Below are 17221 nucleotides of genomic sequence, written 5' to 3' on the forward strand. Positions count from 1 at the left end.
GGATGATTAATTCTGTAAATTCAAATCTGTACACTGTTAATACTCAGTACCACAGAGCTTGTATGGATGCAGGTATGACTCTGCTCTCCAGAACTGCAACCACTGCCCCACCTCCCCCACCCTGCCACAGATTTTTTTTGGTTGGGTTTTTGTCTCCTTCTCCCCAAACCCCCCCACACCATGGTCCAAATCTCAGAATTGCCCTGATGTCCCCAACTCCTTATACGTACTTGCACCTTTGCCACTTTACACAGTTCACAGTTTGAGCTGCAATGAGTACAGAGAAGCCAAATGGAGGCTGTGGTATCTCCCAGCACTGGGGAGCAAAACATGGAATGGGGAGTCCCACCTGGATGGTCACTAGTGTGTCCGAAGAGCGAGGGGGTAGGGGGTATTGGCGGCAGCTTGGGAGTTGGCCAAGAAGAAAGGGAGAACATTACAGGAAAAAAGGGGGAAAATTCCCCAAATCATTTGTTTTGAAAAGAAAACGTTAAAAATTCCTGAGGAAGTTTAGAATTTTTAATGTAGATCTTTAAAATTAGCCTTCAGATACTGTAAGTCTCTGTAAAATGGCGTCTGCAAATGAGGCAGACCTTTTAGAAAAATCTGGAACAATTGTACAGACTGGTTAACTACAAGTAATCTAGAATGGTTTCATAGGTGGGTTAACTACAAATAATCTAGAATGGTTCTAGAGATGAGTCAACTACAAATATTCTAGAATTGGTTCCAGAGTCGGGTTAACTTTTTTTAATTTAAAAAAAATCTAGAATGGTTCCAGAAGCTGTCTGGTTACCAAAAAAATCTGGAACTGTGGCAGAGGCTGGTTAGCTTCAAAAATCTGGAGCAGTTCTAGTGTCAGGTTAGCTGCAGATGTCACACATTGTTCTCTGAAGCTGGTTCTCAGCAGAAATCTGGAACAGTTCCAGAGCTTGTTGAGCAGTGTAAATCTGGCACTGCTCTTGAGGCTTGTTGACTGCACAGATCTAGATCTGTTAGTGACTGGGATTATAAATGGCTCATTTTAGAATGGTTCCAGAAACCAACAGCAATCTGATGTATCTGCCTCTATACCTGTAAAGTGCAAGCTCGTTTAGTTATCCTCCTGTGTCTCCGAGTTAAGCATTGTCACCGGGAGCGGGGTGGGGGGAACTTTCGAAAACACCGCAGGACTTAGAATCTCAAAGATGTTTGACCTTTCTCACTAATAATGACAAATGTGTTTTTAAACTAAATGCAAATAAAGATAGACAGTCAGGCAGATGGTAAAATAAAACACACAGCAGTGTTGAATTACGTGAACGCAAATAATTAAAAAGCAAATCAGCATGTAAATTACAAGGAAATGGGGGGGGGGAATAAATGGTGTACCTTTTATCCTACATATTGACTGTTTACATAGGCAACTGAGAGGGGACCTTGTATAAGATAGTAAATGGTGTGGATAAGGATCATTCCACAACATGACTTCAAACTAAATCATGACAATGGGACAAGCATACACAGGTCCAAACTAACAAAAGGCAAATTTATTATTGATATACTGTGAAGTTTTTCTTCACAGAAAGATTAAGGGACACGTGGAATGGACTTCCAGATAGGGTCGTGGAGGCAAAATCTCTGGAATCATTTAAGAAGCAGTTGTATCGAGCGATGGGCGACGCAGGGAGGGAGGGGGGACTGTTGGGCTTTTTCTGGGTGGATGAGTTAAATTGGGCTTAATACTCTTCCTCCTATTTAACTACCTTGTGAGCTGCAACGTTTAGTACCTCCTTTCTGCTGTGATTGCTGACTTTGGTGTTAATCGAGTACAGCGAGAGAGAAAATATTATCTTCTGAAGATATAGAATTGGGCATTGAAGAGCTAGAATCATCTCCATACAGTCAGTAAGTCGCCAGAGTCCCCCTTTACAAACTGCTGTGAATGCTGCAAGCAACGTGTTTGAAATGGAAGGGGAGAAAAAAAAATCTAATGCAAAGAAAAAAAAAACCGCACAGCGGAATTTTACCATAGCAAGAGCTTCAGTTTTAAAGATTCTCATCTAATCCCTCAAGTTTGCTTCAGAGACTGTATCCTGTTTGTCTGACCTACATACAGCTTTCCTCAAACTCCCCTCCAAATAAAATCTAATCAGGACACTGCCTCCATCCGCAATCCCCTCTGTCCGAGAGTCTCTTTCATCCTCTTGCACCCCAGTCAGCTCCCAGGCAGGTTTGCTGACAATGAGATAAAACACTTAGGGAACAAGTCATGAAGAAAGATAAGTAATAGCACTGTACAAACAATGACAACCGATGCTGCCAGTGTACACCGAATCGCTTCGGTGGCACTCTGTGATGTGAATCTTTCTATTATTTAGGTATTTATGTAGATTTATTTTTCAGTGAAATTTAAGTTACTGAGTCTCCTAAACCCAAAGGACCAAATAAAATGAATCAGGAACAGGACTATTTTCTTCCCCATGAAAGAACGATCTCCCCCCCCCCCGCCCCCCGCCATCACCAAAGGGAAAAAAAACCTTTTACAGTCTGTTCCCGATAATTGAAAGTCATTTTCTGCACTAAAATACAAATTGAATTATCCAATAATGTGAATTAAGCAAAGTAAATAAGACAGCAAAATGGGAATTTAGTGCTAAAAATGTCAAATTGTCAGTTAATTTGAATTAAGTGCCTTTGAATTAAGATTGTATTGTTAAAAGTCTTTATTAAAATAAAGACTAAAACAGGAAAAATTAGATAGATGAGACAATAAAAGGTCGTTCTAGGAAAGATTTCTAAATCATTTGAAACACATCTAGTCTGATCTCGTTTGCAGCCAATCTATTTTTATAAAACTTGACTAATTCCTCAGAATCAGATGTTTGAACCCTCTCCCCTTGCACTGGCTCGTGGTGAAAAGTCAATTATGCTGAAATATTTTTTTTTTTATTAAAGAGCACATGTCTGGTTAGATGTCCGGATGCTTCCTTCGTAAAATTATTAGAACTGCCTGGGTTATTTTTTTTTTCAACCGTTGCAAGTGATGGAGCAGGAGTCCGGGTCCCGCTAACGTTTTAACAGCCCTCCTTTCACTTAATTCTACTGCTGTCTAAAGTGACCTTGTTATAACTAATACATTATTCTATCTCGATCGCCCCTGCTGTCACCGATTCAAATCAGAAATCACAACCAGTGCTGACTTACCAAATAGCCCCGCGTTATTTATATTGTTTTATTAATAGGGTAGGTTATGGGGTTCGATAGGTACACACAGCAGAACCCCTCCCTCTCTAACAAAAAATACATCCTGCCAAATCCGCCAACTGTCTGAGAAATTCAACATTGTTTCTCTTTCTCCTTATCTCAAAGTTTAAATAAAATCTACTCCAGGATGGGGTGTAGACTATTCTCGGACAACCATATTTAAAAAGGGACGGGAGTGTTTTGTGGGAGATGGCGGGGGGGGGGGGTTGTTTTCCAGGTTCCCCTTGGGACCCTCTGCCCCAGTTTCACACACGGACGCAGCGAGTGAGTGCCTGTAAATAGACGTTGGGAGAAAGCAGATTGTGCGAGACATTAAAATGCCGTTAAACCCGTCCAAAAACCTCTTGACCCATTTACACCAAACTGCGCTCTTCCCGATAGGTATTTAAATAAGTCGGAATCCGAGCTGATGCCCGGTTGTTATTCTCCGCTGTCCTTTCTGACCCTCTCTCCCTCCTTATTTCCCGGGTGTTGGATGGACCCGCGCTGACCGCCGGCCATGGGTCAGTTTCTGAAATTGACAATTCTCTGATTTGGGGGAAAGGGGGCGGGCGGAGAGAGAGAGGGGGGTCTTCAGCTGTAGAAGCTGCATGTGCATCGTGCGACATGGACCACAACCCATTGAGATGAGACTGTGCCTACTCATGCATTTAACCCTTTCCTCGCCGAAACCCTTTCCGTGGGCAGAGACAGCAACCCATTGTGTAAAAAGCTCGGTCTCTAAGGCTGGAGAGCTTCGAGACCCGTCTCATAACAATTGCATTGTGTAAAACGCAATGAATATACGATACTGTTCTCAAAAGGCACATCTTTCCAAGTCAGGGAGTTAGTAACACCAACTATTGTTTGCTTTGCTTCTCAGATACAGTGAATATCACTATATAAAATGTGTATGTCTTCATTGTTGTTTCCCCTTGTATTCTGCAGTCTCATTTTTACCATTTCCGTCAGATTTTTTTTCTCCTCAGAGCAGATTAATCGGTCAGATCTGACCTGCTCCAGTCGTGCTGTGCCTATCGTCTACCCATCTTTATACTCTTTCTAGAGATACCCAATGTCCCCTATCTTTCCACACGCACACTAATGGGCACATACACCCATGCACCTACCGCCCATATTCACTCATCCACGTCCCTACCGCCCATATACACACCCCACGCACCTACCGCCCATATACACACCCCAGTCACCTACCGCCCATATACACACCCCAGTCACCCACCGCCCATATACACACCCCACGCACCTACCGCCCATATACACACCCCACGCACCTACCGCCCATATACACACCCCACGCACCTACCGCCCATATACACACCCCAGTCACCTACCGCCCATATACACACCCCAGTCACCCACCGCCCATATACACACCCCACGCACCTACCGCCCATATACACACCCCACGCACCTACCGCCCATATACACACCCCACGCACCTACCGCCCATATACACACCCCACGCACCTACCGCCCATATACACACCCCACGCACCCACCGCCCATATACACACCCCACGCACCTACCGCCCATATACACATCCCATGCACCTACCGCCCATATACACGCACATCCACACACCCACCGCTCATATACACACCCCACGCACCTACCGCCCATATACACACCCCACGCACCTACCGCCCATATACACACCCCACGCACCTACCGCCCATATACACGCACATCCACACACCCACCGCTCATATACACACCCCACACACCTACCGCCCATATACACACCCCACACACCTACCGCCCATATACACACCCCACACACCTACCGCCCATATACACACCCCACGCACCTACCGCCCATATACACGCACACCCACCGCTCATATACAACTTCCCGCCCCCCACGCCACACATACGCACCTACCGCCTACTGTACACATACCCACACACCTAATCACCACCCATCCACCTACCACACTCGCACAATGGTGGATCACGAATCTACCCGTTGAATAACACAGTACTCCAGTGGAATGCTTCATTCTGCTTTAACTGGACTAACCTTCCAGCCTTCCAATGATCTGTTGCGAGGGCCTGTCGGCCGCTCATTTTGCACCACCTGGGAGCGACTGGCTTACATTACCACTCAAAGTGCCTACACACAGCTGGGAGCCCCGTGTACAAAGGGCAATAGATGGTTGGCAGTAACAACAGCAGTCGATGCATGAGTGTTATAAACCGTTAACAGTGAAGACAGAGCGGTTTATAAACTTGAGCAGAACCTAAACATTTAGCGACTGGCTAAAACTCACCACCAGGAATTCTTTGTTCGTGATAATACAAAGAAAATAGTCGATTTTTTTCCCCTTATCTTATAAGTTCAGTAGTGATAGTGACAGAGGCGTAGGAACCGACGGCAGGTACCCTTTGACTGTAACTGCAGCAACACCAGTTTTAGGAAGTAGCTATCAAGAATTATACACTGGAGAGCACATTGTGATCTATTTAAAAACTGTAGCCGTCTAATATACATTAATACACCAGGGGACATAATGGGCCGCAGGAGTGTGTACGGTGCAGACTCGGTGATTTAAATCTATGTTCCATTTGTATATATCTCAAGTACTGGGAGTTGTGATTTGGGATTTATCCACCATCGAGGCGGCAGCGCGAAAGAATAGCTCCTTCCGTACCTCCAGACCCACAAAATTCAAAGAAGGCAAACTAAGGAATATGAATCATCAAACAATAGGAGTCTGCAGGACTGGGTTGTTGGAAGGGGCCACACGTAACTCATGGCGGCGGGATGGACTCCTGCACACAATACACACCAACACTGCACACCACTTAATGCACTATACACAATCTATTAAATTATGCAACACTTAATATATTATACAACATCTAATAGTTTATACATATCAGAATGGTGACACTCTACCTCATGCATTTTACATCTAAAGTCTACTTCTGAATACACCACTATTACTATATCTCCAATACACGCCACCATTATTACAGCATTCAGCTCCGCTATTACTACATCATCCAGCACACTCTACCATTGCTTACACCACCCAATATACCCACTATCACTACACTATCCAGCAGACCCACTATTACTACACCATTCAACATACCCAACTATTACTACACCATTCAGCACACTCTACCATTGCTTACACCATCCAACACTATTACTATGCCATCCAACACACCTCACTATTGCTCATACAATCCAACCCTGCCCAATACTATTTACACCATCCTACACACCTCACTACAACTACACCATCCATCACACCCCACTATTACCTGCACCATCCATCACACCCCACTATTACCTACACCATCCATCACACCCCACGATTACCTACACCACCCATCACACCCCACTATTACCTACACCATCCATCACACCCCACTATTACCTACACCATCCATCACACCCCACTATTACCTACACCACCCATCACACCCCACTATTACCTACACCACCCATCACACCCCACTATTACCTACACCATCCATCACACCCCACTATTACCTGCACCATCCATCACACCCCACTATTACCTACACCATCCATCACACCCCACGATTACCTACACCACCCATCACACCCCACTATTACCTACACCATCCATCACACCCCACTATTACCTACACCACCCATCACACCCCACTATTACCTACACCATCCATCACACCCCACTATTACCTACACCATCCATCACACCCCACTATTACCTACACCACCCATCACACCCCACTATTACCTACACCATCCATCACACCACACTATTACCTACACCATCCATCACACCCCACTATTACCTACACCACCCATCACACCCCACTATTACCTACACCACCCATCACACCCCACTATTACCTACACCATCCATCACACCCCACTATTACCTGCACCATCCATCACACCCCACTATTACCTACACCATCCATCACACCCCACTATTACCTACACCACCCATCACACCCCACTATTACCTACACCATCCATCACACCACACTATTACCTACACCATCCATCACACCCCACTATTACCTACACCATCCATCACACCCCACTATTACCTACACCATCCATCACACCCCACTCTTACCTACATTATCCATCACACTGCACTTGTATAGAACCTTGGTTAGACCACACTTGGGGTATTGTCCACAGTTCTGGTCTCCATATTATAGAAAGGATATAGAAGCACTGAAGAGGATGTAAAAAAGATTCACAAGGATGTTACCAGAACTGAGAGGATATTCTTATCAGGAAAGGCTGAACAGGCTGGGTATCTTTTCTCTAGAAAAGAGAAGGCTGAGGGGTGATCTAATAGAAGTCTTTAAGGTAATGACAGGATTTGATAGGATAGATGGAGAGAAATTGTTTCCACTAGTGGGGGAGTCCAGAACTAGAGGTCATAAATATAAGTTAGACACTAATAAATCCAATAGGGAATTCAGGAGAAACTTCTTTATCCAAAGAGTGTTAAGGACGCGGAATGCGCTACCACAAGGAGTAGTTGAGGCAAATAACATAGATGCATTTAAGGGGAAGCTTGATAAGTACAAGAGGGAGAAAGGAATAGAAGGGTATCCTGATAGGGTTAGATGAAGTAGGGAGGGACGAGGCTCTTGTGGTGCATAAATCAGTTGGGCCGAATAGCCTGTTTCTGTGCTGCAGTTTCGATGTAACTCAATGTACTACACCATCCAACACACTCCACTATTACTACACCATCCAACACACTCCACTATTACTACACCATCCAACACACTCCACTATTACTACACCATCCAACACACTCCACTATTACTACACCATCCAACACACTCCACTATTACTACACCATCCAACACACTCCACTATTACTACACCATCCAACACACTCCACTATTACTACACCATACAACACACTCCACTATTACTACACCATCCAACACACTCCACTATTACTACACCATCCAACACACTCCACTATTACTACACCATCCAACACACTCCACTATTACTACACCATCCAACACACTCCACTATTACTACACCATCCAACACACTCCACTAATACTACACCATCCAACACACTCCACTATTACTACACCATCCAACACACTCCACTATTACTACACCATCCAACACACTCCACTATTACTACACCATCCAACACACTCCACTATTACTACACCATCCAACACACTCCACTATTACTACACCATCCAACACACTCCACTATTACTACACCATCCAACACACTCCACTATTACTACACCATCCAACACACTCCACTATTACTACACCATCCAACACACTCCACTATTACTATACCATCCAACACACTCCACTATTACTACACCATCCAACACACTCCACTATTACTACACCATCCAACACACTCCACTATTACTATACCATCCAATAGACTCCATTTTACTACATTGCCCAAATAACTGTTTTATATACTAACTCACGGAGTATAAGAAATAAATTGAGTTAATTAGAGGCTCAAATACAACTTAGAGGGTATGGCATGATGGCCATTATTGAGACATGGCTGCAAACTGGTCATGATTGGGAGTTAAATAATCCAGGTTATAAGGGATTGGGAGAAAGGATTGGGAAACTGGAAGAGGAGGAGGGGTAGCCTTACTGATTTAAGAAACTATTACAACATTAGTAAGGGAGGATACAGGTAAGGGGAAGCAATCAGCGGAGATGCTATGGTTAGAACTGAAGAATAAGAGAGGACTTAAAACTGTAACAGGACTTGCCTACAGGGCTCCTGATAGCAGCAATGAAGTGGCAGAATGTATTAATTCACAGATTAGAGAGTTTTGTAGCAAAAGCAAAGTTGTTTTAATGGGAGACTTTAATTTTCATATAGATTGGGAAGGGCAGAGTAGGACCAGTCAGAAAGGTAATGAATTTCTTAAGTGCATTCAAGGTAGTTTTCTGGAGCAATGTGTTCTAGGACCAACAAGAGGACAGGCCATACTAGATTTAGTAATGAGTACTGAGCCAGACTTAGTTAATAATCTAACAGTAAGGGAACATTTATCTAACAGTGATCATAATATGATCGAATTCAATGTTAGGTTTGAAAAGGCGAAACTTAACACAGTTACTAAGAGTCTAGATTTTGGTAAGACTAACTTTAATGCGATGAGACAGAGGCTGACGACAGCAAACTGTTATCGGGTAAAACTACAGATGAACAGTTTAGTTTAATGCAGGACCAGTATATACCCTAAGGGGCAAGAGCTCTACTTACCAAATAAAACAGCCATGGTTGACAAAAGAGGTGAGAGATAACATAAAACTAAAGGAAAGAGTGTACAAAAGTTCAAAGAATAGTGTAGATCCTGGGGAATGGGAGAGATATAAAGCACTACAAAGGAAGACAAAAAAAGATGGTATGAGCTGCAAAAAGGGAATATGAAAAGAAACTTGTGAGAGATATCAAGATTAACACAAGGTTTTAGAATTATATTATAAGAAAAAGGGTAGTCAAGGGTAATGTGGGCCCTTTAAAAACAGATGCGGGTAACATTGCAAACGAAAATAAGGTAATGGCAGACTTGTTGAATAGTTACTTTGCGTCAGTCTTCACAGTGGTGGAAGAGGATAATATACCTGATATTCCAGGAAAACTAATAATGAATCAAGGACTGGAACTCATTAAAGTTAACATAAGCAAAAAAATAGTATTTGAAAAAATAATGACAATAAAAACTGACATCCCTAGGACCTGATGGCTTCTACCCCAGGGTTTTAAAGGAAGTAGGTGAGGAAATTGCAGATGCTTTAGCCATAATCTTCCAAAGCTCCCTTGATTCAGGAATTGTCCCTTTAGATTGGAAAGTTGCAAATGTAACTCCATTATTTAAGAAAGGTGAGAAAGAGAAACCAGGAAATTATAGACCTGTCAGTCTAACATCTGTTGTGGGGAAGTTATTGGAATTTACAATTAAAGAAAAAGTGACTGGGGCAAAACTGTGGCAGATGGATTTCAAAGTAGGTAAGTGTGAGGTCATCCATTTTGTACCAAAAAAAAGGATAGATCCGAGTATTTTGTAAAAGGTGAAAAGTATATCTAAGGAAAGAATTGAAGCCCATGGAATAAAAAGGGCAGTGGCAGCATGGAAAAGAAATTGGCTAAGTGACAGGAAACAGAGAGTAGTGGTGAATGGTTGTTTTTCAGACTGGAGGGAGGTATACAGTGGAGTTCCCCAGGGGTCGGTACCAGGGCCACTGCTTTTTTTGATATATATTAATGACTTGGACTTGGGTGAACGGGGACAATTTCAAAATTAGCAGATGACACAAAACTTAGAAGTGTAGTAAACAGTGAGGAGGATAGTAATAGACTTCAAGAGGACATAGACAGGCTGGTCGAATGGGCGGAGACATGGCAGATGAAATTTAATGCAGAGAAGTGTGAAGTGATACATTTTGGCAAGAAGAATGAGAAGAGGCAATATAAACTAAAGGATATGATTCTAAAGGGGGTGCAGGAACTGAGAGGCCTAGGGGTAAATGTGCACAAATCTTTGAAGGTGGCAGGACAGGTTGAGAAAGCGGTTAAAAAAGCATACAGGATCCTGGGCTTTATAAATAGAGGCATAGAGTACAAAAGCAAGAAAGTTATGTTAAACCTTTATAAAACACTGTTTCGGCCACAACTGGAGTATTGTGTCCAATTCTGGGCACCGCATTTTAGGAAAGATGTGAAGGCCTTAAAGAGGGTGCAGAAAAGATTTACTAGAATGGTTCCAGGGATGAGGGATTTCAGTTACATGGATAGACGGGAGAAGCTGGGGTTGTTCTCCTTAGAGCAGAGAAGGTTAAGAGGAGATTTGATAGAAGTGTTCAAAATCATGAAGGGTTTAGATAAAGTAAATAAAGAGAAACTGTTCCCATTGGTGGAAGGGTCGAGAAACAGAGGATACAGATTTAAGGTGATTGGCAAAAGAACCAAAGGCAACATGAGGAAAAGCTTTTTTGTGCAGCGAGTAGTTATGATCTGGAATGCACTGCCTGAAAGGGTGGTGGAGACAGATTCAATCATGGCTTTCAAAAAGGAATTGGATAAATACTTGAAGGTAAAAAATTTGCAGGTCTACGGGGAAAGAGCGGGGGATTGGGACTAACTGGATTGCTCTTACAAAGAGCCGGCACAGGCTCGATGGGCCAAATGGCCTCCTTCTGTGCTGTAACCATTCTATAACTCTATGACTGAACACTTAGAGAACGTTGAGCTAATTAGAGAGCCAACACAGATCTGTAAAGGGTACGTCATGTCTAATGAACTTAACTGAATTTTTTGAGGAAGTAACTAAAGTTACTACAGGGGAATGTCTATGGATGTAGTTTATGTGGACTTGCAAAAGGCATTCGATAAAGTTCCACATAAGAGGCTGTTAGCTAAAATTAAAGTTCATGGAATTGAAGGCAAATTATTGACCTGGTTAGGAGGTAGAAGACAGAGAGTAGGAATAATGGGTATGTACTCGAATTGGAAGGAAGTGACTGGTGGTGTCGCACAAGGGTCTGTGCTGGGGCTTCAATTATTCGCTACATTTATTAATGACTTAGATAACACAATAGAGAGCCATATATCCAAGTTTGCTGATGATACAAAGATTGGTGGTATAGTAAGTAGTGTAGCCAGGAGCATAAAATTACAGAGACATTGATAAATTAAATGAGTAAGCAAAAGTGTGGCAGATGGATTTCAACACAGGTAAGTGTAAAGTCATCCATTTTGGACCAAAAAAGGACCTATCCGAGTATTTTGTAAATGGTGAAAAGTGAGGAACAGTGGAAGTCCAAAGAGATTTAGGGGTCCATGTACATAGATCACTTAAATGTAGCAGTCAGGGACAAAAAATAATCAAAAAGGCTAATGGAATGTTAGCCTTTATAACTGGAGAGCTAGAATTTAAAGGGGAGGAATTTTGCTACAGTTTTGCTATACAAATCCCTGGAGTACTGTGTACAGTTCTGAGCACCGCACCTTAGAAAGAATATATTGGCCTTGGAAGGAGTGCAGCGCAGAATCGCCAGAATGTTACCAGGGCTCCAAGTGTTAGATTATGAGGAGAGATGATGTAAACTAGGCTTTAGAAGGTTAAGGGGTGATTTAATTGAGATTTTTAGGATTTTGAAAGGAATTGGTAGAGTTGATAGAAACTTTTTCCGCTGGTGGGGGAGTCTAGGACAAGAGGACGTAACTTTAAAATCAGAGCCAGGCCATTCAGGAGAGAAACACTTCTTCACGCAAAGGGTGATGGAAATGTGGAACTCTCTCCCACAAAAAGCAGTAGAAGCTAGCTCAATTAAGAATTTTAAATCTGAGATCGATAAGATTTTTGCTAGCCAAGGGTATTAAGGGATATGGAGTCAAGGCAGGTGGATGGAGTTAGGATACAGATCAGCCATTGAATGATGGAACAGGCTCGAAGGGCTGAGCGGCCAACTCTTGTTCCTATGTACATCACCTAATACATAATTAATTAGATTTTCCTGTCTTTTGCCGTCACATAATTCTTAGTATTGCTACAGCGTCAGTCACATAACACGTTTTATCTTCATTCTGACTTCTGTGTGTAATACCCACTACCCATCTCATTCAAGAGCTTCACTTCCCAAAGGGAATAACAGTGACATTTTTTTTAAAAAAGCAGCCATTACCTGGAACCAACTGAAACAGCCTGTAATAAACATGAACGCAGCCTGATATGTATTATGTACACGAAAAGGATGGTAATAAGATGCAGGCCGGTGATTCAAACTCAGTGTTCTGATACCACTGGAAACTGGTTGAACTTCGCTCTTGCAGTTTATATCATCAGAATTCCATTGGCCCAACCACCGCCCTTGAGTCTCAGAGACAGCCTGTGCACGCTTTACACCACATTATATGTTAAATTGCTGGGTATTTCTTCACTGACTTTAATAAATAACAAATAGTATGAGGATACGAGTGCTGATTTTCTCCGGGTCTAGCACTTGAGCCGCTAGCATTTAAACTTTGCAATATTTATACTCATTGTCGATTCGCACTGAGTGCGTGCACTGTTTTAGATTCAATTCATGAAAATCTACAGTTTTTTTTAAAATCAGAGTCGGATGCTGTTGGTGGGGGAGGGAGCAGGAAGATTTGTTTTGATAGATGAGCAATGACGGGCCTCGCCCGTATCTATCTTATGATCTTAAAAGGTCTGTCTGCAGTATTGGATTTATACACACCAATATTTACACAGGTGTCACTATCAAGATTTACTTTTGACAAGAGCACTTTATTCTCTCTGGCTTGACATTGTCAAATGTTTAATGCTACAAAACTTCCTGATATAAATATATTGTTTTTTTTTAAATTCCATTATTACAAACTACAATTTTTAAAAAAAAAATCTCTCCTTATAACCAACTTGGTCCAAGGTCTGTACAGAAACAGCAACTGCAGCCAAGAGGAGGCTTAAGCCTCTATAAGGCGAACCATGGCTAAGAAATGGTTTAGCGGAGCCGCACGGGTTTTGTAATAACGAGGTCGGAGTCCTGCCAGAATCTTTAGAAAGAAATCCTCACGGTTTATATCTATGCGACCAATATTAAATACTTGTGTTGCTGACCCGGCACTTGGTTTATTTTAGGATCGAGACTCCGGGCTGTTTTTAATGAGCTAATGGCTCTGGTTTGAGTCCAAGTTCGTTGGCAGCCATTCACTTTAACCCGAGAACTCTGAATAAAGGCGATCACAAATCGATACTGAATGCATTTCCATAACCGATTATTCGCATCAAAGGAACTGATTTTTCTTTTTTTTAGGGGTGGTGGTGGTGAGCTAGATTCTACTCTTAAATCTAACGTTACGTTTTAACTCGAATTTTGCCTTTTAAGATATATATATATATACAAACCGTTGTCCAAAAGTGTAAGTAAAACTGAATTATCCCCAACCTTGCCATTAAATATTGGGCTGAGACGTATTGGGGGAACTGCGACAGCCGTACACTTGATACAAAACTTATCTTTGCATTTTTGTTGTCAATATTTAACATAAGGTTTTCAGTTTAACTTTTTTGTTGGTTAACTCATAAAAATAAACTCAAGAGATTCTCTTGAGGCTTTTTTAACCCCCCCCCTCCCCAGATCTCGCTGTGAGGGAGGGATTGTTGGCCCCTGAAGAGTTAAACACGGCAGTTTTTATTTGAGTTTATTTATTTATTATTGCAGTCTGCAGACTCGCCGGGATCCATGGTTCGCTGCCTCCTTGGATTTGGCGGATCGCAATTTGTTTTGGGTTACATGAGGAGATCATGGGGGGTGTTGACACGAAGGGTAGCACCACAAAGACCAACTTTCATCCGCCTAATCCTCTTCTTTAAGCATTGCAGCCACTGAAGGCGCTCGATAACAGAGAATAGAAGATCAGAGCCCGAGAGGCTCAGGCGACAGACAACATCAACAAAGCTACATTAGGGCAACAATTTAAAAAAAAACAGACATAACACACACATAGTGGATACTTCCTGATAGATAGGTGACACCTTGATTCAGAGAAAAAAACTTGGGAATTAGGCATATGGGCTGCTTTCTTTCAACCCCCTTCTCCCTTAAAAAGTACCACCAGATGTCAAATAACGATGAGCTGTATATATATATATGCACACACAAAATATGTTTAAAAATAGACTCAGCACCGACCGACTCCCTGTTATCTGCTGGTTAAAGCTGATCCCTGTACAGGGGCTGAAACCTCTCCATCTATTCTAGGGCGAAGGGAGTAAGAGAGAATGAAAAAGAGATGGTGCCAATTTTTTTTTAAAAAAATTAAAAATGAGTAACATTACTGAGTTGACCCTCAGAATACAACCAGAAGAGAGAAAGGTAGATGATCAAAGCGGAGGGAGAGCCAAGTAATGATTTAATAACATCGCGTCTATAATACAGAAATAAGATCCCGTTTTAGACGCTTTCCATTAACAGCTTCCAAACAGCCCGAAAACTTATATTAAAAGTCCGCAATCTGTCACTAAACGAGACCTAAATATAAAGGCAGCATTCAGCGCAATCTTAAAAACTCGCACTGCGGCGGTCCTTGCTATATTTAATAAATGTTACGTATTATATATATATATATGAATATTTTATGCATTGAATCCTATGCCGATATAGAAAACAAATATTAGAAATTCACAGGGTAGCACCATAAATAAAACACCGCTTCTATTTTTTATTCCATTGAATTAAATATTTTTTTTCCAAAAAAAAATGTAACTTACCTTTCCTGCTCATTTTCGCCCCTGGTGCAGCCAAAGAAAAGTTGGCGGTTTTGGACTAAATCACCTCGAATTAGCAACGATCCGGGAGGGAGAAGCGAGTCCTGGGTTGTTGCACAGATATCCCGAACGAGCTCTCCCGCATCCTGAGAGCATTAAAAAAAAAGAAAGAGAGAGAGAGCGACTGGACCCGGCAGCTGCAGCCGGCAGGAGACGCACCGAGCCCGGCTTAGAGAAGGGGCTGCGACCCGGGGGTTGTCAGACTGGGAGGAGGAGGAGGAGGAGGAGGGGTGGTAGGTGGGGGAGGGAGGGGGGGTTTACAGAAAACCAGCCTAATTTTTTTTTTGCAAGAAGATTTTTAAAATATATATATATATATATAATTAAAGCCGGTTAGTAACACGCGTGCCCCCTGGAATACGTTCAATGTTGAAATGTTTAATTCAGGCTGGAGAGGGGGAGCTGACGTGCAACCAGCGCCTGGTAGAAGGGAAAAATAACATGTTTTTCCTTATAAGGAGGGATGGACACGTCTGTTTTATCTAAAAAGACACACACACCTCTCCTTATCCGTCAAATCTCACACCCCAGTTCCTGCCCAGCCCAGACTACACCCGCGTTCCCCTCCATCGATCTACCAATTCAATCTATAATCGTTTAAAAATTTAAACAAAAAACCCAGAGAGACTGGTCGACCCTCACAGAGAAATTTTAAAAAAGGGAGAGCACGGAAGAAGGAAAGAGAGGGAGAAAAAAAAGATCCCGTCCCCGCTCCCCTACCTGCAGCACTTTTAACATTCCGCGCGATCTACACCATCTACAATTTATGGGAATAAAGCGCTTCTGCTGGGGAGAGTTCAAAAAAAATATCAGCGAATTCCCCCAGAACCCTGCGCACAGACATGTGACTGTCGGAGAGGCACTGTGTTTGTGTGTGTGATTGAAGAATTGCGGATTTACAGACAGTTAGAGGCAATTTTAATTCAAAGCAAAAAAAGAAAAAAAAAGTTGAGAAAGTTATCTGAGATTGACTAACTGGTTGCCTCAGTCCTGTATCCAGCCCCTAGTGTTATATATATTTGTGTGTGTGTGTGTGTGTGTGTGTGTGTTCATATCTCGCAAGGTTAACAGTCAGCGTTTTAAATATAGAATTACTGTTACCTGGGAACAGTGATTGGATCGATGACGGGTTAGGCCATCTCTCCTGGTTTCAACAGCCGAGGCCCTAACTGCTCCAAGTCCAACAACAGAGTAAATATATTCAGCAATAAAACAAAATAATTGATGTGCCTAGATATTCATGCTTGTTAAATATACCAAGATAGCTATTATAATATAATAGCTAGGGACATCTAGTGGCGGAATATCAATAGTTTGCCTCAATCCACGTTCCACAACAGCTTGAATTTATCTATGGCCTTTGTAGCCAGCACTCCAAGGCACTTCACAATTCCCAGTGGTAATAGGAGGGCAAGTAAGGGAGATGGCCAAAGGGACGTTGAGGAGCAAGGTTTTAACAGCAACAGCAACTTGCTTTTATATAGCACCTTTAACATAGTAAAATGCCTCGCAGCGCTTCACAGGAGCGTCATCAGACAAAAATTGACACTGAGCCAAAGAAGGGGATATTAGGATGGGAGTCTAAAGGGTTGGTCAAAGAGGTAGGTTTTAAGGACAGTGGTAAAGGAGGTGAGAGAGGTGGAGAGGTTC

At 42.4% G+C, this 17221-nt stretch overlaps 1 protein-coding gene across 1 annotated transcript in view; it reads right to left on the minus strand.

Annotated features, from left to right (window-relative positions):
• Positions 1–16289, minus strand: part of rtn4rl1b (reticulon 4 receptor-like 1b) — a 44045-nt gene extending 27756 nt beyond the window's left edge. Inside the window, exon 1 of the mRNA XM_068008459.1 lies at positions 15515–16289. Within this exon, the coding sequence (XP_067864560.1) occupies positions 15515–15527 (13 nt within the window). The 5' untranslated portion in view covers positions 15528–16289. The remainder of the gene's footprint in view (positions 1–15514) is intronic.
• Between the last annotated feature and the right edge of the window lie 932 nt (positions 16290–17221).

Source organism: Heptranchias perlo, chromosome 28, assembly GCF_035084215.1.
Source record: "Heptranchias perlo isolate sHepPer1 chromosome 28, sHepPer1.hap1, whole genome shotgun sequence".
Lineage (NCBI taxonomy): Eukaryota > Metazoa > Chordata > Chondrichthyes > Hexanchiformes > Hexanchidae > Heptranchias > Heptranchias perlo.